Consider the following 25,542-nt stretch of genomic DNA (forward strand, 5'->3'; position numbering starts at 1 on the left):
GGTTTTTGATGCTAGGGCATCATTTATCCTTCCTCAACAACTATTTGGTCATTTAGTCAACTCATAGACTCCATCCACCCAAGGATAAGGCATTGGCCCTCCATTGTTGATGATCACTTTAACTTTAAACCATTAAATTTTCACTTTCTTCTCATTGCCCTAATTTGACCCCCTCTAAGGCCAAGTGGCCAAGCTAGGGCTCGGTGTGAATTCCTAGCGATGAGAAATTTCTAGAGTTGGAGAGTCTAAAGGTCAAGAGGAGAGTGGTTGCCAGAAAATCCCTTCTTTTGGTATACATTCACTTCAATTTCGTCAACAATTTTTTTCCCTAGTCATTAGCCCTAAGCTAACCCTACTTTGGATTTAACTTCAACTTGGGGGCTTATTTGAGGGTTTCATGTGCCTTGATCTTGCTGATATATTATTGGAAACCTTATCTTTTCATCTTGACCTTGGGAGGTCACCTAGATCTACCATTGGGACTTTGTTCGACAGCAGGCACTTCACTTCCTAGGGACCAATTGAGATGGGATAACACTTCACTTAGGTGGTTATATGACCGATAGGAGGTGGTCGTGATTGGCTCGCCAAGCCGAGGGATCTATCTTATGAGACTTAGATTGTACATTCAAGAGTTCTTGTAGACTCCATCCACCCAAAGATACCGCACTGACCCTCCTTTGTTGATGATCACTTTAACTTTAATCCATAAAATTTTCTCTTTCTTCTCTTTTCCCTAATTCACCCCCTCTAAAGCCAAGCGACCAATCTAGGGCTTGGTGCGAATTCCTAGGGAGAAGAAATTTCTAGAGTTGGTGAGTCTGAATGCCCAGAGGAGAGTGGTTGCCACAAAATCCCTTCTTTTGATAAGAGTTCACTTCAGTTTCATCCATAAATTTCTTTTCCCTAGTTACTAGCCTTAAGATAACCCTAGTTTGGATTTAACTTCAACTTGGAGGCTTATTTGAGGGTATCACGTGCCTTGATCTTGCTGATATATTGTTGGAAATCCTTTCTATTCACCTTGACCTTTGGCCATCCCAACACTCAACCTACTAATCAAGCCCTAGGTCTTGTGCCTCATTTTGTAAGCCTTTATCAAGAAAGCGAATTGCCTCCTATTAGAGCCTTGAGCCTAATTTGTGATTTCTTGTAGATGGCCTTACTGTGTCAGCTTGTTCCCTAACCTTAGAATACCCATTAGCTGACCTTCTCAAATACCGTGACTCCTCCCATTAGTGAAAATCTGTAAAGAGAAAGGGGTTTTTGTTATGGTGACAGTGGGCCATCACCCCATTGTTGTCACTTGTTCCAGTGTTAGCCTTGTAGGGTGTACCTTTCAAGGCTTGCTAGATTTTGTGGCAACATTTTTGGTGCCGATGCTAGAGAAGAAGTGAGTTTTCCTCGTTGCAAATTTGAAGATTTAGCTTCATCCCTAATGACAAGATAAATAATTTCTGATGACTCCTCATTTAATTGCTATGCAAAACTTGAGGAAATGACTCCTTGCGATCTGCATGAGGTTGGCATTAGTGAGTTCCTCCATACAGAAGAGAGGAAGTGGGGTATTAGCCATCACTTTGATAATGATTCGGTATATGATTCATATAAACAAGAAGTGTTTTGTTGATCTAATAATATGTTGGTTTCATTGGTTATATGACAACAATAAGTAATGTATCACATACTAGTAATGCATGGTAGTGTAGGTGCATTGCATATTGTGTGAGCATCACTAATGCATATTGTGTGAGCATCACTAATATCATTCATATCATGTTTCATGTAGATTATAATGCATTTAGATTAGAATTTACTTTATGTATGGATTTATACATTTCATATAAAACATGGGCAATACGCTACTTCCAGTGCACATGCTCCTAAATGTTGGAAAATCAGGAGACTTATGTGTTATAGATGATTTTCCTTAACTTGATAATTACTTGTGATTTGTGTTGGCCTTTTATTACTTTATTAGATCTTGTTCATCAAGCAATTACCAAAACAATGAAAGTCACAACAAGACAAAGTACACAAGATATAAGCTCTAAGCTAGGGAAAAACCCCTCCAAGGGGAAAACCCAGTAAAATGCTTCTCTTCTTATATTGAATCGGCTTAGAAGGAGACTTCCAAGACCCAAATGTCATGTCCCCATTTTTATTTTCCTCTATAGTATAACCAGGAGTAGGATTGCATCATTAGGGGTTCTAGAGGAGTTTTGAGGAGTTTTTATGGGATCCGATGGCGTTCGCTTGGCATATTTCATCATTCGTACAACTTGGCTTTCGGTCCATTCCATTCCTTCAACTTTCGAAAAACAACCTTAGTACTAGGCCTGACTTAATTAATTACGTTGGGGGTGGTATTCCAGGAGGATCACTTGATGGAACGCCTCAGTGTAATAGCTCGTTGGAACTAGAATGAGAATGTCTACAAGATGGGAAGCTGAGAAGTGACTTCTAGTGGCCGAAGAGAGTATGGTGGGAGATTCACCATTTTCCTTGATTAAAAATGACTTTAATTAGTAATTTAATTAAGGAAAAATGATTAATTGGGGGAAAAAGGTCAAAAGTGACTTAAGTAAAATAAGATAAAATTAAAAGGTCACTTAAGATAAAGTCAATGGAGGAGCTTCTAAAATAATAATAAAATAATAAAATGAGATGCCTTTACAGGCTTGGGGATCTATCTATGGAGATCTATAAAAGAGGATGAGGAAACCATTTGAAGACATCTTTGAATTGAGTATTTTTCTTGTAGAGAGGTTTGGAGAATCAGGAGTTCCTAGCATTAGTAGAAGCCCCAAGATGGAAACCCTCGGGTGATTCAGTGAGAGTGGGTGAGTAGCCATCTCTCCCCTTGGTGAATTCATCCAGAATTCACAGGAGAGTTTAGTAGTTGCATCTAAGTTTAGTTTTGGAGGGCCAGGGCAACATTGGAGCTGATTCCTGAGGCCAACTTTTTCATCTCAACTATATGGGTTGTATCAGCATGTAAACCCCAATTTATTTAATATAATAAAGTTGATAATTTTTTTTCTGTTCATTGTGTTACTGGATTGCAGTTCTTGTTTTGTTATGTTTTACATGGCAATCTTATGTTAAATGAATGGAATTTTATATGTAGCATTTTGTTGAGTTAAATTCTGAAAACATTGCCAAATTTTTCAGTTTGGGACATTATAGCGGTGTAAGAGCTGGTGTCCCTGCCAGCCTGAGGGTTTATCGTAGATCAATTTCGAGGAAAGATCGTGATTGAATTATTGAAGATATTTTCTTGTAGGCAGTGTGAAATCAACAATTTCTATTTCAAATTGTTGAATTATTTGGCCAATTGATATTGAAGCATCAATAACCCGTGAGCATATATGGAAGAGATGTGAATGTTTTTCCGAAGTTGAAGGTGGCCAAATTAATTTCATTAACATGGCCAAATTCTTTGGCTAACTTCTTTGAAATTTACATGAGCCAAATCGTGGGTGTGAGTCAACCAAAGGTTCATTTTGGCCAAATTATATAGGGAGTCAAATTCATATTATTGTTTGGACAAGTTATTAAAGGGGTTGTGAAAAATATTTTGGGCCAAAGATTAAGTATTGGAAGCGACATCTATTTAGCCAAGTGGATTGTTGAAATTAGAAGGCCGAAAATATGAAGGGTCGAGTTCTGGGTCGTATTACCTCTCCACGACAAGTCGAACTGAAGGTATCTCCACTGAAGAACAAATATTGTATTACAAGAACCGGGAATCGAGCCCCTTACTGCCAAATCAGGGTCAAATTTATATTGATGAGGCCAGAAGCTTGAGACACCATAGGGAGGCGCTTTGCCAAACAATGCAGAGGAGGGTTACATGGTTATGAATGTAGCTAGAGGATGAATGTCTTGTTTGGTTGTAGCTTACAATCTAATTCTTAGAGAAGCTGTGTAGCTGTTTGTTTTGGGCATGGATTGTATTTTCAAAAGACAAACCGTGTTTGGATGTAGCTTATAGTTTCATTCTCAAAGAAGCCGTGTAGCTGTTTGTTTTTGGCGTGGATTGCATTTCAAAAGGCAGACCATGTGCCATTTCTTGATATGGTTTCACCACCAACAGACTCAGAGAATGCCATTGGGCCACTGGAATTGGTGATAACAACATTCTAGGCATGAGATAGGCATCTTTGCCACACCAAATCCATGGTCACTTCCTTCTTGAAGCTGGATGAGATATAGACGAATTCTAGTCTGAATTTCCTTAACAAAGCTGGCACGATTCCTCATGTTTTCCCTGCTGTGCATGACCAATGTTGGAGCTGTAGGACTATGCATTGAACCAACTCAAGCTCGGGTGTGAAAGTGAGCTTGATTGGTAAAAATCAAGTTTACAGGAGCTGCGTATTGATGCGTCACTCCTTGCAAATACTACTTTGAAGCTGCTGTCCAAAACTATTTTCATAACTAGGTCGCTCTGCTGAGGAGAAAACACTGTTGTACGTAACTACTTGGGAGGATGTAATATTCCTAATGGAAAAATAACAGTGATAATCAAGCATATGCAACACATTCAACACAATAAAAAATTGCACAAATTAGATAACCAGAAATGGGCCAAAAATATGCTAAAATGGGCCAATTTAATTATATAATTGGGGGAGTACAATATGGATTTGAATGAGTGCACCTAGGCTTGCTTAGAGCAAGCTACAAGCCCCAGGTGGATGAATCTCAGTTGCCCAAACGATACAGAAAACTCCCCAACAAATATCTGTGCTGACCCTTGAAGAAGTGCACTGTTGGCTGACTTGGAACACTTGTTTGAGCCATCAAATCTGCCCATAAAATTCTCCCAAATTATTTCTAAGATCCTTGCCCCATACCCAAAAAAACCCAGAAAGCGTTTGCCCTACTTTTGACGCTCCAATTTTTGACCCCAAAATGCTTGGCCCTCTTTCATTGCTGGAAAATGTCACCTGTGACAAATGGAGCATTTTTTGCTCCTCAAAAGGCTAGGAACTCTCCTCAAATCCTCTCCAAGCAAATCCAAAACCACTCAAGCTCCTCAATCCTACTCACCAATCCTCCCCACAATTAGCTCCACCACCACTTGCGTAGTCCTGGGGCAAAATGATGCAGGCCCAACCACACAAGTATGTTCTGTTGAAAAAGGCACCTTCTGCACCTTTTGCTCTTGGAAATTCCCTCCTTCCACCAAGAATTTGTATGAGAAAATAGGCCAACAACAATATAGCTCTTTCCTCTGACACCACACCTCACCAAGCACTGCGTGGTTCCTTTTTCTGCGTCCCATTGATGCCAGAAATTCGTGCTAACTGCGTGGTATCCTCCCAGCCTCCAAAGATGAGTGAAATTGCCTCCCTAGGGTGGCACTCGAAGTCCACTGAAGAAAGGTTGAGCTTCCTCCTTGGGAAACTCTTGTGCTCAACAACACTATGTAACTCAGCTAAATAGCGAGAGCAACACTTAGAAGTTAAATGAACAAAAAGCCCCAAATGATGTTGCCTTCCTCTTATTTATACTTGTTGATCCCTTTCCTCATGTGGGCCCCTCCATCAACAATTCGAGCTCCCTCCTTAGCTATTCGAATTCCTCCATCAAGGGGTGCATATTTTGTGGGAAAGTGGCCCCCACATTCCACTAAGGAAAGGATTTCGACCCCCTTTTCCTAAGTATTTTCCCAAAATTTACTTTAGGCCCCAAAAATGACAAAATTGGCAAAATTGTGATTTTCCTTAGCAAAATATTTAGGAAGGGACATTACAGTCCTCCCCTCCCAAATGTTGCTTGTCCCCAAGCAACTGCAAAGCTGGATGCTGCAAAATCTGCTCACTCTCCCAAGTGGCATCCTCATCTAGCAAATCCTTCCACTTGACTAAGTGCTCCCTGATGACCCGGTTCCTCAACCTCCTCTCCCGTGTCTCCAATATGGTCTCTGGTGTCAATACTAAGTGCCCCTCATCATCCAGCGGAGGCAACTCAGTGATTGCTGTAACCTGCTGCCCCAATGCCTTTTTTAGGCATGAGACATGAAATACGTTGTGAATTTGACTCTCCGTGGGTAGCTCCAACTCGTAAGCTACCTCCCCGACTCTCTTGGCCACCCTATACGGTCCATAAAAGCGTGGCTTGAGCTTCTCTACCCCTTTCTGCTTGAGTGAAGACTGCCGGTAAGGCTGCAAGCGTAGGTAGACCATGTCCCCCACCTCAAACTATCTCTCCACCCTGTGCCTATCAGCGTACATCTTTTGTTGATTTTGGGCTACCTGCAAGTTGTTCTTGAGAGCTCGGAGAATCTCCTGGCTCTCTTGAACCCAATCCTTTGCCCCTGGGGCCCTGCTATCTCCAAATATCATGTCAGAAAAAGAAAGTGCATCATATCCATAGAGTGCTAAAAAAGGGGACATACCAATTGACATGTGATAAGTGGTGTTGTAGCAGAACTCTCCTAGATGAAGCCACCTCACCCACACTCTCATATGCCCTATCACATAGTTGCGTAGGTACACTTCGAGCCACTTGTTCACAATCTCGGTCTGCCCATCAGTCTGTGGGTGATAGTTGGTGCTGGGTGTAAGCTCGGTCCCCACCAGCCTGAACAACTTCTGCTAGAAAGGCCCCATGAATCGGTTGTCCCTGTCACTAACGATGGTCTTGGGGAGACCTGTTGATTTTTGTAGCATCAGATGTGTTTTAGCCACGAAATTTGGTGGAGAGGCTAGAATACTTGTATTCTCGAAAACCCAAACTTCGTTTCTGGAAATTCCACCTAGAGACGACTTAATTAAAATAATTAATCTTTTTTATTGGTACCTAAGTCTAAACTTAGGAAAATTGATTAATTAAAGGGTATTAATTAAGTGATGGTGAGAATCTTCTAGAAGAAGACATGGATCGATTTCTAGATAATCATAGCCATCGATTATGTTTTAATCTTGGTCGTTGAAGCCTCAACGAGAGATTATAAGAAGAAATTCGATGGGGGTTGGAGAACACACTTGGAACCACTAGAAATTCGATTTTGTTGGGAAATCGATTTCCAAAGTAGCGACTATGAGTTGCCGGAGTTGATTCAGTAAAGTCGAAGTAGTAAGAGAGGGGCAGGGATAGTAAGGCCAGAAGGAAGCTTTTCCAGTCCAGTGAGTGTATAGCAGAGAGGCTGACGCATTGTAGAGAGGCAACACAGAGCTTTAGATGGAGATTCGTATTTTGCTGAGGAGAAGTCAAAATTCAGTGCCAAAAGCCGGAGTGGTAGCTCAAAGGCCAGGAATATTGAGTTTCCAGAGTAGTAGCTGATCAGTCAGCAAGAGAGACGCTGGTCCGAGCTGGGTGACGCAGATCTGCGTAGGGTGACGCAGAGGCAACAAGGAGCAACTCATCTTGAGCTAAGGTCAGTGTCAGATCACCGGTGGAAGTGAGATTTTTCTCACTAGACTTCTGTCAGTCATTTTCTTTGTATGGAAAGCTATATTTGAGCTTCCATAGATTTGTACTCAGATTTACTACTGCATAATAATAAAACCCTTAGTTGCTGCACCGGTTTTCCCAAGTTGGGTTTTTCCAGGGGCATTGGTCCAAAAATAATGGTGTATTATTGTGTGTGTGCATCTATTCTCCCTGTGTTTTCATTTCTTCCGCAATATTGTAATTGTGAAGGCTGTAGTGTATTAGTTTCAATATTTACCGTAGAAGGCAATAAATAGTTTGTTCAAGTTATTTAACAAATAGAAGAAACTTAATCAGTTGCTGCAGTAGGATTTGGGTTTCTCCAAATTTTCACATGGTATTAGAGCACAGACAAAAGTTGAAGAGCTTAGAGCAAAAGAGGAGAAGGAGGTTCGAATTTCTACATAGGCAACAATTCGAAACCCTTAAGAGGCAACATAGTCCTTGGGCCAGGAGGGTCAGTTTCGGAGGAAGATTTATTTATCTGAGAGTGTTGACAGAGAATAGATTTTCTAGATCAAAGGTTACTAGAGGCAAAGGGAGACAAAATATTTTTCCTTGCAGAGCAGATCTTCAGCTGGGATGCAATTATTTTGTAGCAGTTTGTTAGTGCAAAATAACATCAGGAGGAAGGAAGAGCACACACTGAGGGAATTTTTTTCTCACGAGACTTCTAGCCCAAAAGTTTGAATTTTCCTAGCAGAGTAGCAATACTTGTGAGCAGATTTTCCCACTCCAGCAAGAAGTGCGAAAATCTAGTCAGTAGCTGCGTAGAGGAGAAGAGGAGGAATTCAACATTTTTGTAGAGATGGCATCAACAGGGCTGAGAGATCCAGATCGGTTGGACAGAGCCTCCAACTACGTGATCTGGAAGGAAATAATTTACTATCTTCTAGATGAGTACGATCTCAAAGCTTATATCAATGGTGTGGTAGCTGTATCTGCAGATGTAGATTCGCTTAAGGCCTACAAGAAGGAGACAACGAAGGTAAAGAAGTTGATTTTCGATGGAGTTCGAGATTACATGGTGTCTCACATAGCTGGCAAAGACACTGCCCGACAGATGTGGGAAGCACTTGCTACGCTATGCGAGGGATCTTTCGAGCAGCGAAAGATGTATCTTGAGGAGAAGTTGAGATGCACGAGGATGCAGAAAGGGGAGCGCATAGACCCATTTCTTACTAGGCTTTAGGATATTCGAGATCAACTGTTTGCAATAGGGTTAGCGCCTCAGCCTACTAGGTTGCTGCGGTTTGCTCTAAACAACATTTCCGAAGAGTGGCAAGTCTTCATCTAGAGTATTCTAGGCAAAGAAAAGTTGCAAGACTGGGATCGTATGTGGGTTGATCTACAGCAAGATGAGATGAGGTGAGATTTGATGAAGACCACCAACACTGGCAACAACAACAGCAGTGGGACGAAGCAAGTAAAGGAAGAGGAAGATGTGGCCCTTGCATCAAAGGGGCAACAATAGCAGCACAAGAGGAAGAAGGGCATTTCCAAAGTGAAATGCTTCAAATGTGGTGAGCTTGGCCACTACAACACTCAATGTTCTCTCAAGAAGAAGGACAAGGAGGAGAAGTAGGATCAACAGGTTGCATCCATAGAGATTGACAAGCTATTCTCCAGATTGGAGGAAAAGTTTGCCATGATCACCGAGAGACCTTCAGGAGTTAGGTGGGGTGATTTGGTTTTGTAGCCCTAGAGAGCTACAGGATGGCTAGGATTCTTGGGGAGATCCACCTCATGAATCAATACCTTGCTACAGGAGCCCAAAACGTACAGTAGCAGGATGGATCAGTGGCAGTTGGTGCAGTCAGGTGCTAGAGTGACAAATGCAGTAGCTAGTAGCAGGTCAGATGTTGGGCAGCGCAGTGCAGAGTTGGCAGTAGTGCTGTTGGCACAGAGCAGAGTCAACAACAACGTAGAGGCTTCAGTGATAACACTGAGTCTAGCAGCAGTCAGGACTTAGGTGGCAGATGCATCATACTAACCACAGTTGGTTCAGTATTTTGGATGCTTTCCATTGCAGTTGTAGCATCAACAGATGGAGAGGGAGTTGTAGTGCAGATGTAGTGTTGGCAACAATTCAGTAGGGCCAACAACAACATAGATGCAACGCTTATCAGATTTGCGCAGTAGTTGGTGAGCAGCAGCTGATGGACATCAACAGCGTGATCGGAGGTGGTACAAAGACAGGGTGTTGCTTCAGTGGGTTGCAGTGCTAGAACACATTCCTCGCTAAGAGGGAGTAGCATCGGATGTGTTGCCACAAAATTTGGTGGAGAGGCTAGAATACGTGTATTCTCCGAAACTCAGAAATCGTTTATGGAAATTCCACCTCGAGATGAATTAATTAAAATAATTAATCTTTTTTAATGGTACCTAAGTCTAAACTTAGGAAAATTGATTAATTAAAGGGTATTAATTAAGTCATGGTGAGAATCTTCTAGAAGAAGACATGGATCGATTTCTAGATAATCATAGCCATCGATTATGTTTTAATCTTGGTCGTTGAATCCTCAACAAAAGATTATAAGAAGAAATTCGATGGGGGTTGGAGAACACACTTGGAGCCACTAGAAATTCAATTTTGCTGGGAAATTGATTTCCAGAGTAGCAACTGTGAGTTGCCGAAGGTGATTCAGTGAAGTCGAAGCAGTAAGAGAGGGGCAGGGATAGTAACGCCGGAAGGAAGTTTTTCTAGTCCTGTGAGTGTATAGTAGAGAGAGAAAATTCCACAGAGAGGCTGACGCAATGCAGAGAGACAGTGCAGAGATTCAAAGGGAGATTCGTATTTGGCTGAGGAGAAGTCGAAATTCAGTGCCAGAAGCCAGAGTGAGAGCTCGAAGGCCAAGAAGTTCAAGTTTCTAGAGTAGTAGCTAATAAGTTAGGAAGAGAGACGCTGGTCCGAGCTGGGTGTCGTAGATCTGCGTAGGGTGTCGTAGAGGCAGCACGAAGGCTGCAAGAAGCAGCTCATCTTGAGCCAAGGTTAGTGTTGGATCACCGGTGGAAGTGAGATTTTTCTATGTCAGTCATTTTCTCTGTATGGAAAGCTAGATTTGAGCTTCCGTAGATTTGTACTCAGATTTACTACTGTATAATAATAAAACCCTCAGCTGCTACACCGATTTTACCAAGTTGAGTTTTTCAGGGGACATTGGTCCAAAAATAACGTTGTATTATTGTGCCTGTGCATCTATTCTTCTAGTATTTTTATTTCTTCCACAATATTGTATTTGTGAGGGTTGCAGACTGCAGTGTATTAGTTTGGATATTTACTGTAGAAGGCAGTAAATAAATTGTTCAAGTTATTTAATTAGTTGCTGCAGTAGGATTCAGGGTTTTCCGAATTTTCACAAGACCATGTAGCCAGAATACCTCTCTAAAGAACAACTCGGCCACCTGAGAAGCTAAAGGTCTCGATGGGATGGCAGAGAAATGAGTGAACTTAGTAAATTGGTCGACCACATCGTAGATACAATCTTGCCGCTGCACAGTCGGGAGCCCTGTGAGGAAGTCCATGGACATTCTCTCCTACTTCCTCTCCAGAATGGGGAGCAATTGAAGTAATCTTGCGGGATGTGATAACTCCACCTTATTCTTCTGACAGACCACACACTCCTGTATGTGCCTTAGTACTTCACCTTTGAGTCCCCGCCATGAGAACCTCTCCCTGATGGCATGATATGTCTTGAGGGACTTGGGTTGTCCTGCTAGAGGGGAATCATGAGCTGCCTGCATAGTCTTCTCCTTGAGCTGGGATCTAGGTACCAAGTATATTTGGTCCTTCTAATATATCACATCATCCATCACCCTGAATTTGTCGTCCCCATGTGTGACATCCAGTCAAGCTTGTCTATCCTTGGAATACTCAACCAAAAGTTGATCCTTCCAATCATGAGTGACATCCGTCAAAGATAATGTCGCGGGCTTCCGAGAGAGTGCATCTGCCACTACGTTTTGCTTGCTGGTGACATACTCAATCTCAAAGACACAGGCTTGGATTTTTCTCACCCACTTCTGTTGCTTCTCGTGCAATGACTACTGCTCTAAGAAAAATCATAGACTGTTGTGGTTAGTCATCAACTTGAACTGGTTGCCCACCAAATACTGCCTAAACTTGGATAGTGTATGCATCACGACCAACATCTCTTTGCCATAGACAGAGTACAACCACTCGCAGGGTAGCCGTTTTCTGCTCTCAAATGCAATAGGATAGCCTCCCTGTGTCAACACGGCCCCAACTATCTCACTAGAAGCATCATACTCCAACGCAAACAGTGGTGTGAAATCCGGCAGAGCCAAAACATGGCAACCGCTCATGACCCTATTGAGGCATTCAAAGGCCTCCTATGCCACCTTTGTCAAATCCGTGAGGGGTGCTGCCAACTGTGAGAATCCTATAGTATGTGCAAATGCCCACGAATCCCCTTAGCTCGGTCACATTCCTGGGTGTTGGCAAATCTAGAATGGCCCTAATCTTCTCTTGGTGTACCTTCACTCCATCCTCCCCAATCACATGCCCAAGGTACAACATCTTTGTTAATCCAAACTCACATTTGGACATCTTCGCATACAACTATTGCTCCTCTAGTATGTGAAGTACTACCTCCATGTGCTGAAGGTGCTCCTCCCAAGTTCGGCTATAAATGAGTATGTCGTCAAAGAAGACAAGGACAAAGCGCCACAACTGCCCAAATATCCCTGTCAAAATGTTTGTGTAGTAGCTGTCTAGAATCCCCTGAAATAGATAAATTCAGCCCTCCAAAATGAAACATTCTCAGCCCTGCAAATCACCAAGGAAAAACTCGCCCTCTCTATGGATAAATCTTTGCAAATTCTCTGGCCAAAACTCCACTATTTGCTAGCTTCTCTCAGCCCCTTTGAATTTCCTTCTACACCCTAAGAGAAGCATGCTCCAACTGGAAATGGTCTGCAATGTAGCTCCTAGAGAAGCCTTGAGATGGACTCCTTACTCCCCTTGGGTGACAGCCGAAGATCACCGAAGGTAGAGGTGGAATTCCCGCTCAGAAATTCGTTGTGCTGAACAACATGATTGTCTTGGCTAGGTGGCTCAAGCAATTGAAATGGGCCAAGAACAATAAATAAACTAGAACTCATACACAATAATTAAAACACCAAAATTTCCAACAACACAATCTGAGCCATTTTATTAATTTTATGATAAAAGAGTACATAAAATGAGTTGAAGTTTTGGGACCTTGGCTTTCTATTCAAGCTATGCCAACCCCGTGTAGTACAACTATGATTTGTAGGAAACACTGGCCCAAACTGGTACTGTGCACTACTTAGAAAATTACTGTTACTACTGCTGGAATGGGACTGAAGATTCTGACCTGAATAATGCTCGGATTACCCTGAAATTGCAGCCATGGACTCCCCTCCAAAACCACAGAAATACCCAGAAAGGGTTTGGCCCAACTCCATGCCAAAACTGAGCCCATCAAGTGATGCATATTTCCCAGTTAACTAACAATTCGCCCTGCTATAAGAATGAGGATTTCAGGCCCGAATATTGCCTGAAAAATTCTATAAAATTAGCCGGAGATTCCTCTCAATAAACCCGCAGAAACCTAGAAAGGGTTTGGGTTGAATCCAACGTGCTTCGGTGACCCCAAGAAATGTGTATGGTTCTAAGTTCTAACTAGCTGGAAAAATGCCCCGTAGAAAGAATTATACTGTAGAAGGCCAATCAATTACTGGAAAAATCTCCTCCGACCCCTGCAAATCACTCCTCCAAGCCTAGTTTTGAATAGGATTTTCACCATGACCTTCTTGTCAGGATTTGAAACCTGAGTATGCGCTTTGAACCTGCTGTTAGTAAGCCAAAAGAAAAAATTCAGGAGTTACTCATTTGATATGTTGTATATATATAATTTCAGATTGCAGAGACCAGTGGTGTTTAATGTCATGTGACGTAAATATAATCAACCACGATGGCCGTGCTCCAGAAATTTTAGCCAATGCTAAATCACCCTGTGTATCATTGCCAGGTTCATCAACACTATTGTTTTATTTTGCCGGAAGAAAGATGTTCCTAACTAAAGATACTTCCATCCCTTTACTTCTTTATATGCTTGAAAAAATCAAATATGCGAAATCCCAAACAGCTACAACATAGGTAAAGACATATACCCCAATGAGCAGCTTGAAGCACTGAGATAGGTAGGGATCACTGATTCCAACAACTGCTTTGACTTACACGTTTATCAACACTAGTAATTACTCTTAAATGCACAACATCTCAGATACACACTGGATCATAACCATACAACCTATGTTCGCTTAAGGATATTTTTACTAGTTCCTTCCACAAGAATGATTGGCCCTTCACAACAATACTTGCTACTAGTTCATGGAGAAATAAGGGATGTCATGCATCATTGAAATTTTGTGGCCAAAGACAGAGCTTGGTAACAATGGCGTGAATATTTCTTAATTGCCAAAACAAAGATCAACTTAGCTGCGTCCTTATAACACGAATTACACGTTCTCAAATTACTCAGAAACACCTGCATTGTCACGTTGATCTGGTCATTGCACCATGCGATATGGCAGAAGAAGATGCAATTATTGAACTGCCGCTTTGTGTACTTGATTGCTTTTCTGTTACAAGCCAAGAAAACAAACAATCTGAACTTAAGATTCAATCATAAAACTATAGATCATTGATCCAAACTGTTCCTCAATGTTTCATTGAATAGATAAATTCTTTAGCCTCTGAACACACGGTATGTGTGTAACCGTATACAATCCATGGCATAGGGTTGATTGCTACGAGATATTTTGAACTAGAACAAATTATATCAACCACAAAGATTAGAGATATTCTTCATTGTTTTCAAGTGTTCGGTCACACGGGTGCTCGTCCAGTCTACTTATTGTGCCTTGTCCGTGAACAAAAGAAATAAATGAAACTTCACTATGTGCCCATTCACCAGACTAGACCATTGATCACCATATATGAGCAATTTATTTGATAACTGAATTGATGACCCAATTGAGCTAACATGCCTTCTATTTATAGCCCAAGGCTAGAGCTAGGGCTGGGTCTACTTTACACAAGATATTATAAAATTCTCTCTTTTTTTAAAATGGCTTTAAAACCGTACTATCAACAAGCGACTTGACCATTATTAAATTTAATATTTATTTTACTCCTTATACAGGGCTGACTTGGACAGCAATCCATAACAACCAAGATCCACATAATTAATCCAATATTCTGAACCTTTGACCAATAATGAGGCTACCTTTTCATTTTATTTGGGCATCATGACCACACTTTCGGGGCATTAACTTAGATCAGCCATATCTGTTAAAATTGGCAACCAGGGCAAAACTTCATGTGGGTCATCTTATTCATGGCTGATAATATTTTTATTAGATTCCTCTCGTCGAGAGGTGTAGGATTGATATAAATATCATCCAATTCCGATAAATATTCATGGAGATATGAATTTATTTTGATTATGGAATTATTATCAAGCCGACCTACAACTCATGTAGGCTCAGAAGCCCAACAGTCGCATCTATTCACCCACCAACGTTGTGTATAAATATAAGAGGACTTTTCCTCATTTATACTCACTCATCTCATCACATCTCTTTCTCTCTACTGCGCAGATATGAGTCTCTTCTCTACTGCTCTGAAATGAGTCTCTCTCTCTCACACATGTGAAGCCGGAAGCTCTTCAATTTGAAGCTGCAACTGCAGAAGTAAAGATTGACTTGCGTGGCCTAGAAGATCTCCTCTTTGGAACTGCGCTGTAGGTTCATATGAATCTCCTTTGAAAGCCGCAACTTTTGGTGGTGGAATGAAGTCAATCCGACGAACGGTTTGCAAGATATCGACTGCCCTAGTTTGAAGTCGGAAACTGCTGAAACTGAAGCTGCAACTGCAGAAGTAAAGATTGACTTGCGTGGCCTAGAAGATCTCCTCATCTGAACTGCGCTATAGGTTCATCTGAACCTCCTCTGGAAGCTGAAACTTTTGGTGGTGGAATGAAGTCAATCCGACGGTCGGTTTGTGAGATATCGTCTGCCCTAGTTTGATAATGAAGCCGCTAATGCTGATGCTGCTGATCTAGGGTTTGCTACTGCTGATATGAATCAGATTTATTGTACTATTTCTCTTTGCTGAATTATTGAAGATAAAAGAAGATTTGATCAAAGGGTTTCCCCACACATTGTGGGGTTTGTCCCTGGCTAGCCGCCACATCTTGTGTCTCTTGTCTTGGCTTGTTTTCTGTCGATCGTTTAATGTTCTATCTGCACTTTACTTTATGTACATTTGATTGCTAATTGGTGGAATATAATAAGAAAAAGAAGTAAACTGTTATAAGCATAGAACATACCATAACTTAACAATATCTCCTCATCCTTGAGGAGTTATGAGGTGTTCCACCTATTGTTGGAATTGGCACAATAAGGACAATCAACTGATGATGGTCTCACTTGCAAAATCACTGATATTCATATCCAAATTCTTCATCATAGCGGGGCATCATGACTACACCACAGGAGCTTCTCATCCTTCTAGGGATTCTTGACCATTGGAGCTTCCAATCAATGCAATCCATAGACGAATATTAAGAGTGTTCAAAACTTGATGTTGGCATCAATGAAAACACCATTCAACACTAGGGACTATTGTTGACAAAGACAAATTGAGGGATTGCTTGCATGACATGTCAAAGAGATAAAAGGGTTTTGGGTCATTCAATGGCAGGATCGACTGAATTTTGATTTTAAAAGCCAGGTTTTAAAAACTTCTGGTTTAGAGCCAGGTTCAAGTGTACAGACTTAGCTGCACAACTGTACAACAGCTACATGTGAGCTGCACAACTGTCATACAAGAGCTGCACTAAGCTGTCATATAGCCAAATTGAATCGTATGAATGGTGAATTCAGCTACGTAGCATCCCTGGTACTGTAGAGCATAAAGATTGCAGACACCAACACTGTTCGAATGTTGCCAGGAAGGTCCTCAGCATAAATTTGGACCTGTATGGCCATATTTAATTGTTCTCCAGTGAAATTTTTTAAATTTTTTGTCAATTCAGAAGATTTTGGTGCAGACATGTCTGTTCTTGGCTATTTTTGCAGATCTGGAAGAATTGGTATCTGAATTATTGTTTTCCAAAAGATCCAAGTAGAAATTAGCTGTTTTTGTGCTGGATGATAGCAGATGTGATTGTTTTAGAGCTGCTTGAGAGCAAATTTGTCAAATCTTTATGTTTTTCAGTTGTTAGAGAGTAGATCTGTGGTTTATTGGGCTGTTTTTGGGCAGATTTATTAGAAATCTGTGTTTTCCAGTGATACATGGCTGCTACAGCAGTTTAGAGCCAGTATCCTTTGACACATAGATATTATAAACCCCACCTTGGAGTTTCCTCATACATCACATGGGATATCATGATGATTAAAATTTGAGAATTTCAAGAAATGCGCGAGTGCACTTTTAGTTTAACTTTTGTAGGCAATTACAATGTATTATGATTCTTTCCCTTGAACTCTTTAGTAGTGCATATTAGGGTATATCTTCACATGTGAACGGTGCAAATTTGATATTTTTTTATTTGTTAGTAGTAGTACCACATGAGAGAATGGCAGCGAATTTGTCTACAAGACTCGAACCATGGTCTCCTCATAGTAAGGGCCCCTTCTTTACCATTCAACCATAGGCTAGTGGATGCATGTCTAGTTAACTCATAGGTTATAGGGTTAATATATAGGCCTCTAGTGCTTTTGACAGCAAAGTTATGACATTGTCTACTAGAAAATGGTGAATGATTGATTGAGTTGGGTAGTTACATTATGTGGACTATAGGGAAAGACCATGTGGTTATATCACATGTATTTTTCTGCATGATAATTTTCTTGTGCATGATTTTCTTCATAGTAATTTTTATGTATGAGTCAATAATTTTTTCCAAAATCCACTTGTTGAAAAGACTATCATGTTTGCTATTCGACATAGGAGTAAACAATGTTTTGGGTTTAGATTTTGTATTGTTCTAAAATTTATATATGTATGTTGTCTTTGTGGTGTTGTGATGGAATTTTTCTTCTTTTTCACTATAGACATGTCCATTTTTTCTTGGCTCACAGGTACTACTTGAGATTTATGGACCCAAAAAATTCTCAAGCTTTGGTTGATGAATCAAAGGAGAGGTAAGAGTGTCCTGTGTCCTAAATTCAGAGCTGATCCTTTGGAGCCTCCAGGTTTTCAACTACTGTGTGCAACTGTAAAGGCGATACTTTTCCTAATAAGGATAGACCTAGTTGATCATTCTTCTATGATTTTGATGCATGCATGACTTTTTATTTACTCACTTTGGAATGGTACTTTTTCCAATTTCGAAGGTACTGGAGTCCTGTTGATGTTTATGTAGGAGGGGCAGAACATTCTGTATTACATCTGTTATATTCAAGGTTTTGGCACAAGGTATGGTTGAATACCTTAAAATCTCATATAGGACTTGGGGAAAATGGCAATGGATGGAGGTTTTTTATTTTCAATTACGTTGATGCAAGATGGATAGATAACGGACTTAAGAATGCAAACATCATTTATTTTGCCTCGTTTACATGATAAGACTTACTTTTCTTATAAAAATGGTTTGTGGGTGCACACGTTAAATGTGAATCATGGATCATGAAAATCCTAAAATATCTAGGACATCCCATTAAATTGTTGTAATCAAAGAGTAAAATGTTGAGTTGCTCCTTCAGTCCATTTACATTTACATTGAGCACTTCCTTCCCTTCATGTACTCTTTAGATGCCCCAAGCTTCCTCCTCCTATGAGTAAAGGAGATCAATAGGCTGTCAAGGATGCCATTTATGGAGAATACTTTTAGCTTACTTGGATCTACCTCTCTTATACTCTTGGTCTTCAGACTATTTCCCTTTAACCTTTCTAGTTCTTGCACCACTAGGCTCATCGCCTCCATTTTCCAAACAATTTCAATGATTAAGGGCACAAAATGTGGTACAAACTCAATAGCCAGGCTCACAGATGATGTTAGATGTGTGAGAGAAGGTACATCCTCTTGCTAGTTAGTTATAACTCAAATCCACGAAGGCACATGGCCATCCACGCTCCTTTTGTGGTGCTACTTCTTGGCCTAGATTTATTAGCCAAGCACCCTGTTGGATTTGTAACTAGGTTTGGTCTTCATAATATAAATTTATTAGTGATGTAACTATATATATTATATTTTTGTCAAAGCATGTTCTTCATGCTTAGAGTCAAAAAGAGTCAAAAAGAATTTTGAGTCAAAAGAAAATTTATTTGAGTCATGTCCCATTTGGACATTTATAAGAAAAAGAATTCAAATCTTATTTTGAGTCATAAGCGCACAAGATGACCAAGTCCTTGGACAAGTTGGCCTATCCCTCCAAGTGGCATCAATTCGACCTTCTTGGACAGCTATATATAAGGGACAAGTTCGACCTACTTGGAGCTCATTCATTAAAAAAAACAATAAGTACATCTGAAGCATTTGAAGGAGTAAAAGAAGCCAAGTAGTTAAAGGGCAGAGAAGACAAGTCAAAATTAGAAAGAATATTCTCTCGTTGACCGAACATTGACTTCTGCAGATCGCATGTGTGAAAGGTCTGATTTCTGTGGTAAAGAATCAATATTTTCTGAGGTGGGTGTAGGCCGAAATTCGGTCCTGGTTGCAAGACTGATTTTTTCATAAGTTTGATCAGATTTGAAGAAGTTTGACCAGCGTTGACTTTGACTTCGGAGGTGACTTGGTATCGTGGTGGCAGTTTGGTCTTGTTCTTGGTTTGGATATCTCTCATTTTGATCTGATTCTATAAGGAAATGATTGTTGGGTTTTGCCTTGGCAACCAGCCTAATTTCTGATGTCTTTTTGTGATCTCTATTTTGAAGAATTGTATAATTGCTTGATGAAGAAGACATAAGAAATAATGATAAGACATCTAATATTCACAAGCAATTATCAAGAAGAAGAGGAATTAAGTGTTAAACTAGATTGCATTTGATTTTTCCAACATAGTATTAGAGGTAAGGTGAAGAAAAAGCTTGATGATAACACTCTTGAAGACACCATTGTAGTAGTGGCAGGTCTCTCTCTTGAAGAAATCATTGAAGATACTCTTGTAGCAACTCTCTCTCTCTCACTTTCAAGTAAGTACTCTTTATGTCTAACTCTTCTGATCAAATGGCATCTTTCTGCAAGGAGGGAAACAAGCTTGAAGGTGCATCCAATTTTAAGGCTTGGAAGAAGAGGATTGATCTAGTTCTTATCGAAAATGAAGTCATGCAATTTGTTGAAGGAAAAATTCCAGCACCAGATAAAAACAATGCTCAAGAAGTGGCCAAGTATAATAAGGGAGAAGTCAGAGCTCAAAGGATTCTCTTTGAATCCATCAAAGATCATCTCATCACCTTTGTTTCAAAATTATCTACATCCAAAGAAGTTTATGATACTTTGGTGAACTTGTACTCTATCTAGTATCAACACAAGAAGTCACAAAGTATCCTTACGAAATCAACTTTATCGAAGAAGTATGATGAAGGAAGACAATGTAGTGTTGAAGTTTCTATGTCTACCAGTTAGAAACCCTCCATGCACTTTATCTGATTTATTCCTACCTACTTGTTCTGTTACTTAACAAGTTATTTACAATGTAAATATTGAAAATAATCACTAGTGCATGCTCAACATATTACAGATCAACAACTGAAGGAAACAGAAACAATCACACCAAATGACACTGTTATTTTTAGACCAATGTCCCCGGAAAACCCAATGTGGGAAAACGTTGCAACTATCTGAGGGTTTTCTTATTAAGCAATATCAGAGTACAATCTAGGTGCCAAATCCGGCCTACCCAACAGAGAATTCCTTGGCAGTAATACCTCTCAGTTTGAGACAATTGTCTTGGCTGAAACCTCGGAAACACCTTTCGGCAGCTCCTCAACTCCAGTCTGCCCCAGAAACCCCAACGTTTGCCTTTCTAGACTGCGTCAGCCCCTCTCTGCCCAGCGCCGGCCCTGCGTCACCCTAAATGGGTCTGCGTCCGTCGTCAGCCTTAAGAGGCCCTGCGTCAGCTTTCTGGCCCTCTGCGTCAGCAAAACTGGCCTCTCTGAAGCTCTGCGCAGCTCTCGGCTGCCTCTGCGTGGCCTTGCGTGAGCTCTGGCTGCTACTGTGTCACTCTCCTGGCTACTGCGCTGTTCTCCTGGCACTATCTCTGCCTCTCTGTCTCTTTGTACTTAATGCCCCTCACCTGCAACTCTGATCACTGATTCTATCTCTCTTAGCAAATCCCGCTCTAGAGAATAGAATGACTGATCACTCTGGTGTACTCTCCAAGTGATCCTCAAGCCTCCTCTTATACTTTTCTCGTTGACATATCAACGATCGAGATTAAGTCCCTACTCAAAGGCTAAGATTAGATCTGGCTTGATCCTTGTCTTTTGGACCATTCTAACATAGTTTCATATTAATCCACATTAATATTTTAATTTCCCAAGTTTAGACCTAGGGACTCCATTAAAAATATTAATTATTTTAATATCTCCTGAACTGTTTAGAATCTGCCCAAACCCTTTCTGGGTATTGGAGATCTCATGTGCCGCAACCTTTCCACCAAATTTCATGGCTAGAGCACATCCGATGCTACCCCAAATCAACATGTAGCTTCATATTTTATGAAGATATCAAAGATTAGAGACCAATTTCAAGGTGTTAGTGAAAATATTTAATATATCTGATTCAGAAATGATTACCGTTGTAATCAATGCTTTACCTGTAGAATGGGATGGTTTTGCTGGAGGCATTTATGCTAGAAAGGAAACTCCTACTTTTGAAGAGTTATGGGCATCTTGCACTTTAGAGGAATCAAGAGTAAAGGCTAAAAGCAATACTCAACCTCTCAATGAAGACTCTCAAGCTTTTGCAACTAGATCAAAGAAGAAATTTGGAAAGAAGATAGTTAGATTTCAAAACAAAAATACCGGTAACAAATCTCAAGGAAATAAAGACATGTCCAAAATCCATTGCTATGGATGTCATGAATATGGGCACTGTTGTCCACAGATTTGCACACCCAAAACTGGTGGGAAAAATCCTCAACCCCACAAGGTTCGTTCTTTGTGGCAACACTCAAAGAAGGGGCTGTCACGTATTCCCAACTCTCTTTGTCTAGGCTCTCTCCTATTGAAGAAAGTGTAACTAGGTTAGGTCTTCATAAATGAACTTTTGATATTTGTATTTATTCAAGAAAAGAAATATTATTTTTGTTATATTTATCAATGAGTTTCTTTCTCATTGAAGTAGGTCAAGCACATATTTAAGTGCTTCTAGGAAGTGAAAGAGTCAATGTATTTATTGAAGGCCCTTAAGGGCATGTTACACTATGTATAAACTTGTATAAGAGTCAAAGGAAATATCTCCAAGCAAAGTCAAGTCCTCTCCATGCAACGACATCCTCCTAGCAGCAAAAATGATGAATAAACACCAAGTCGGCCTAAAGGAGGGACAATCCTATATATATAGAGGTTGTCCACTCCCTCATAACGACCATCACTCACCTCTGAAATCAGCGAGCAAGAGAATTCAAGGAAAAGCAAAGAAGGACGAAGTTTAAGGGGTCTCCAAGTGCAGCGAAGAAAGAAGGAAGAAAAGCGAAGTTTTGGGACTATTTCTAGGGTAAAGTATAGTCGCATGTGTGAAGAAAAAGAGGGCAGTCTGCGGGTATATCAGCAGCAAGATCTCACACATTCATCTTTGTTTGGGCTAGAAACTTAGGCCTACAAGGCCTCCTACTCAAGCGAAGAAGACTCTCTCTCAAGCGAAGGTGAAAGGACCCTAATTCACAAGGATACCTACCACACGTGCAAGAATCTAGGGCTGCTGTACAATCACATCAGTCTACATATACATCTCAAGAAGAATCTCGTTTGATGAAGAGAAAGGTGTCTCCATAAGTAAAGGACATCATGAAGTATAGAAGAGAAGCATCTCATCTAGAGCTTACATAAGCAAGGTCCATCTCTAGTCAAAGAACGAAAAAGGAGGACGAAGTGTCGGAGAGCAAAGTGCAGGAAGAAGGAAGACTAAGTGTCGGGGAACAAAGTGCAGAAAGGAGGAAGGAGTTGACTTGTGCTTGGAGGACATTCTAGTCAAGGGTCTAGAGTTTTGCATTAATCAATAAGAAGCTTCAATAAGAGAAACTTACCAAAGTGTTTTCCTCTCTAAGAGAGAGAGGTTTTGGCCCTGAAAGAGAGGCAACATTTTGTGTTCTTGTTTCTTATGTTTTGGTAGCAGTTTGATGAAGTAAATAAACACACTAATAATAAGAAGAAGATCAAGCTAAGATAAATTGTAAAAGTACTTCACAAATTGTTATCAAGTCTAGAAGAATCCTAATATACACTATTGCCCTTGATTCTTCAACATGGTATCAGAGCTTAGGTGACACATCAAGGAAAGGGCATCTCAAGAACACTCATCAAGGAAGGACATCTACAAAAGTTGAAGCATCAAGCCAAGAAGTCTCAATCTCATCAAGGACAAGAAAGGACTACAAGAAGACTACAAAGCAAAAGGAGAAGCCTTTTGTATAAAGGCACCTACAAGAAGAGCAAATCAAGGAGGGACCTACATCAAGCCACACCATCTTCAAAAGGAAAAGCACTACAAGCCAAGTCATCAAGCAATCAATCAAGTCCATTTGAAGAAAGCAACTTGAAGAACATCAAGATCCAAGGAAGGCAAGCCATCAAGTCTTCAAGAAGAAAGCAAGTCCACTACATCTCAAACTCTATCAAGTAAGTATATGTCCCCTTCTGATTATACGTCAGTGTATTTTTGCAAGGAAAACGATAAATTGGTTGCGACCACTAACTTCCTTGCATGGAAGAAGAGGACTGATTTACTTCTCAAGGAGAATGAACTTCTAGAAAACATCAAAGGGAATATCACTATCCGTGCTAAGGAACAAACTCAAGCCTTAGCCAAGTACAATAAGGATGAGACGAGCTCAAATGATTCTAATAGAATCCATCAAAGACTCTCTCATTCCTTATGTCTCCAAACTTGAAACATCAAAAGAAATCTATGACAAGCTAATAGAGCTATTCTCGGTAAGCATAGCTAGAGAAGTGATATCTCTTCAAAATGATTTGTATAAGATGAAGATATCAAAGGAAGGAATAGATCCATATTTCATGAAGATCTCTGAGAAGAGGGATCAACTTCAAGAACTGGGAGAAATCATGTCTGACAAAGAAATGACAACCATAGTATTCAATGCTCTACCTGAGGATTGGGGCAACTTCACATCAAGCATATATGCCAAGAAGGAAGCTACCCCACTAAGTGAATTATGGTCTCTATGCAAGATAGAGGAAACTAGACTCAAAGCAAAAGAGGATGTGGGATCAAAGGAGCAAGCATTTGCAACCATGGCCAAGAAAAAGGGAAAATTTGGCAAATTTGGTCCACGAAGAACAAACAATAGAGATATGTCCAAAATCCAATGCTTTGGATGCCAAGAATATGGACACTACAAAAGGAATTGTCCAAAACTTAAGAAGGACAACAACAACAAAAGAAAAAGGGAAGAAGCTCACATGACTCAAGAGGTGAAAGAAGAAGACAAGAAGCAAAAGAAGGAAGATCCTTCAGATCTCTACTATGACTAAGTCTACTTCTTTACTTAAAGTCTTCTTTCAAAGTTTTGAGTAGTATAGGAGCATGTAGGAATAGAATAAAAATGCATGGCTAGAAACATCTTCTAGAATCTAGAAGCATGATGTACATAGAGTTCAAAATACTCATGTAGAAGGAGCATTTAGAAATAGAACAAAATGCATGGTTAGAAATATCTTCTAGAATATAGGAGCATAGTGTACATATAGCTCAAGATATTCATATAGAAGGAGCATACCTGTTATAAAGCCTCATCCATGATAAAAGAATAAGTGATCATGATTATAAATCCTAGAAGGCCACCATCATCAAAAGAAAGAGAGATTTGCATCCTATGACAAAAATCTTCAAAAGAAGGTTCATAGATAAGAGTAGATGTGTCAACAAGAATACCATTCATGGAATACAAGGAAGAATGATGTGTAGGCAAGAATGGATGAAGCAAAGAAGGGCTACATCAATCAAGAAAGACCATCAAATGAAGCCGAGATGATCAAAGCAGAATCAAGGTGAGGTATGTATGCAATAAAAGGTAAAGTCATGTCATCTTATATATTATTAAAGTCATGGGAATAGATCTAAGACATGATCAAGTACAAAAAGATCTCTTTCACCGAAGACATACTCAAGAACATGTACATTTTACAAGTAAACAAGAGAAGTGCTCACATAAGGAGCATAACGTTGTTGACTACTCCATGAAGCAAGTGAAGAAGAAAATACTCTCCTAAGGAGTACAAGATTGCTAACTAAAAGACATGTGAAGAAGAAATGCTGACTAGTTCAAGTAAGAAGGAAAAGAAGAAAGTGCTCTCATGGGGAAGTATAAGGTTGTTATCTAAACAACTCAAGAAGAAGCAAATAAAGAAAGAGATCAAGCATGTGAAGAACACCATGGTCATAAGGAATCACTATCTGACAAGATCCATTAAAGACATCTTCCGAAAGAAGGCATGCCAACTTTGACAAAGGAAGAAAAAGATCAAAGGACCCTTGACACCTATGAAGGCCTTGGAGATATTAAGGTGTAGATAGCTGATTCAACTCTACAAAGATGTCATGATGAAGAGACCATCCAACAAAAGCACTATCTAATGTTGAAGCAATGTCAGGATGAAGTCATGAAGAGCTACCAAATCAAAGCATGGAAACAAGCAAGTACAACAAAGCATCTATGTGATAGTATTCTAAAGCATAGACATATGACAAAGGAGTAGCCAAATAACAAAAGAACTTGACATACATCAATAAGAACACTTTCCACGGAGGAGCAATGACATGACAAGCCAGGAAAGAAAGTGATCGATGGTCAGTGCCCTACCAAGAAGTCCGAAAAAAAAAGACTTCATGACATCAAAGAAGGAGATCAAGTAGT

The 25,542-nt window shown here is 40.2% G+C and overlaps 1 protein-coding gene across 3 annotated transcripts in view; it reads left to right on the top strand.

Moving 5' to 3' along the window:
* Window positions 1-25,542, top strand: part of EMB2369 (tRNA synthetase class I (I, L, M and V) family protein) — a 279,373-nt gene that overhangs the window by 162,612 nt on the left and 91,219 nt on the right. For all 3 annotated transcript variants that reach the window (XR_016264120.1, XM_089446857.1, XM_089446858.1), the window contains exons 12-13: window positions 17,584-17,646; window positions 17,839-17,920. Coding sequence is in view for 2 of the 3 variants with exons in the window: in XM_089446857.1 (XP_089302983.1) it covers window positions 17,584-17,646; window positions 17,839-17,920 (145 nt within the window). In the remaining variant the exon portion in view is untranslated. The remainder of the gene's footprint in view (window positions 1-17,583; window positions 17,647-17,838; window positions 17,921-25,542) is intronic.

Source organism: Pinus tabuliformis, chromosome X (assembly GCF_031772625.1).
Source record: "Pinus tabuliformis cultivar Carrire ecotype Pingquan chromosome X, CPIR1, whole genome shotgun sequence".
Classification (NCBI taxonomy): domain Eukaryota; kingdom Viridiplantae; phylum Streptophyta; class Pinopsida; order Pinales; family Pinaceae; genus Pinus; species Pinus tabuliformis.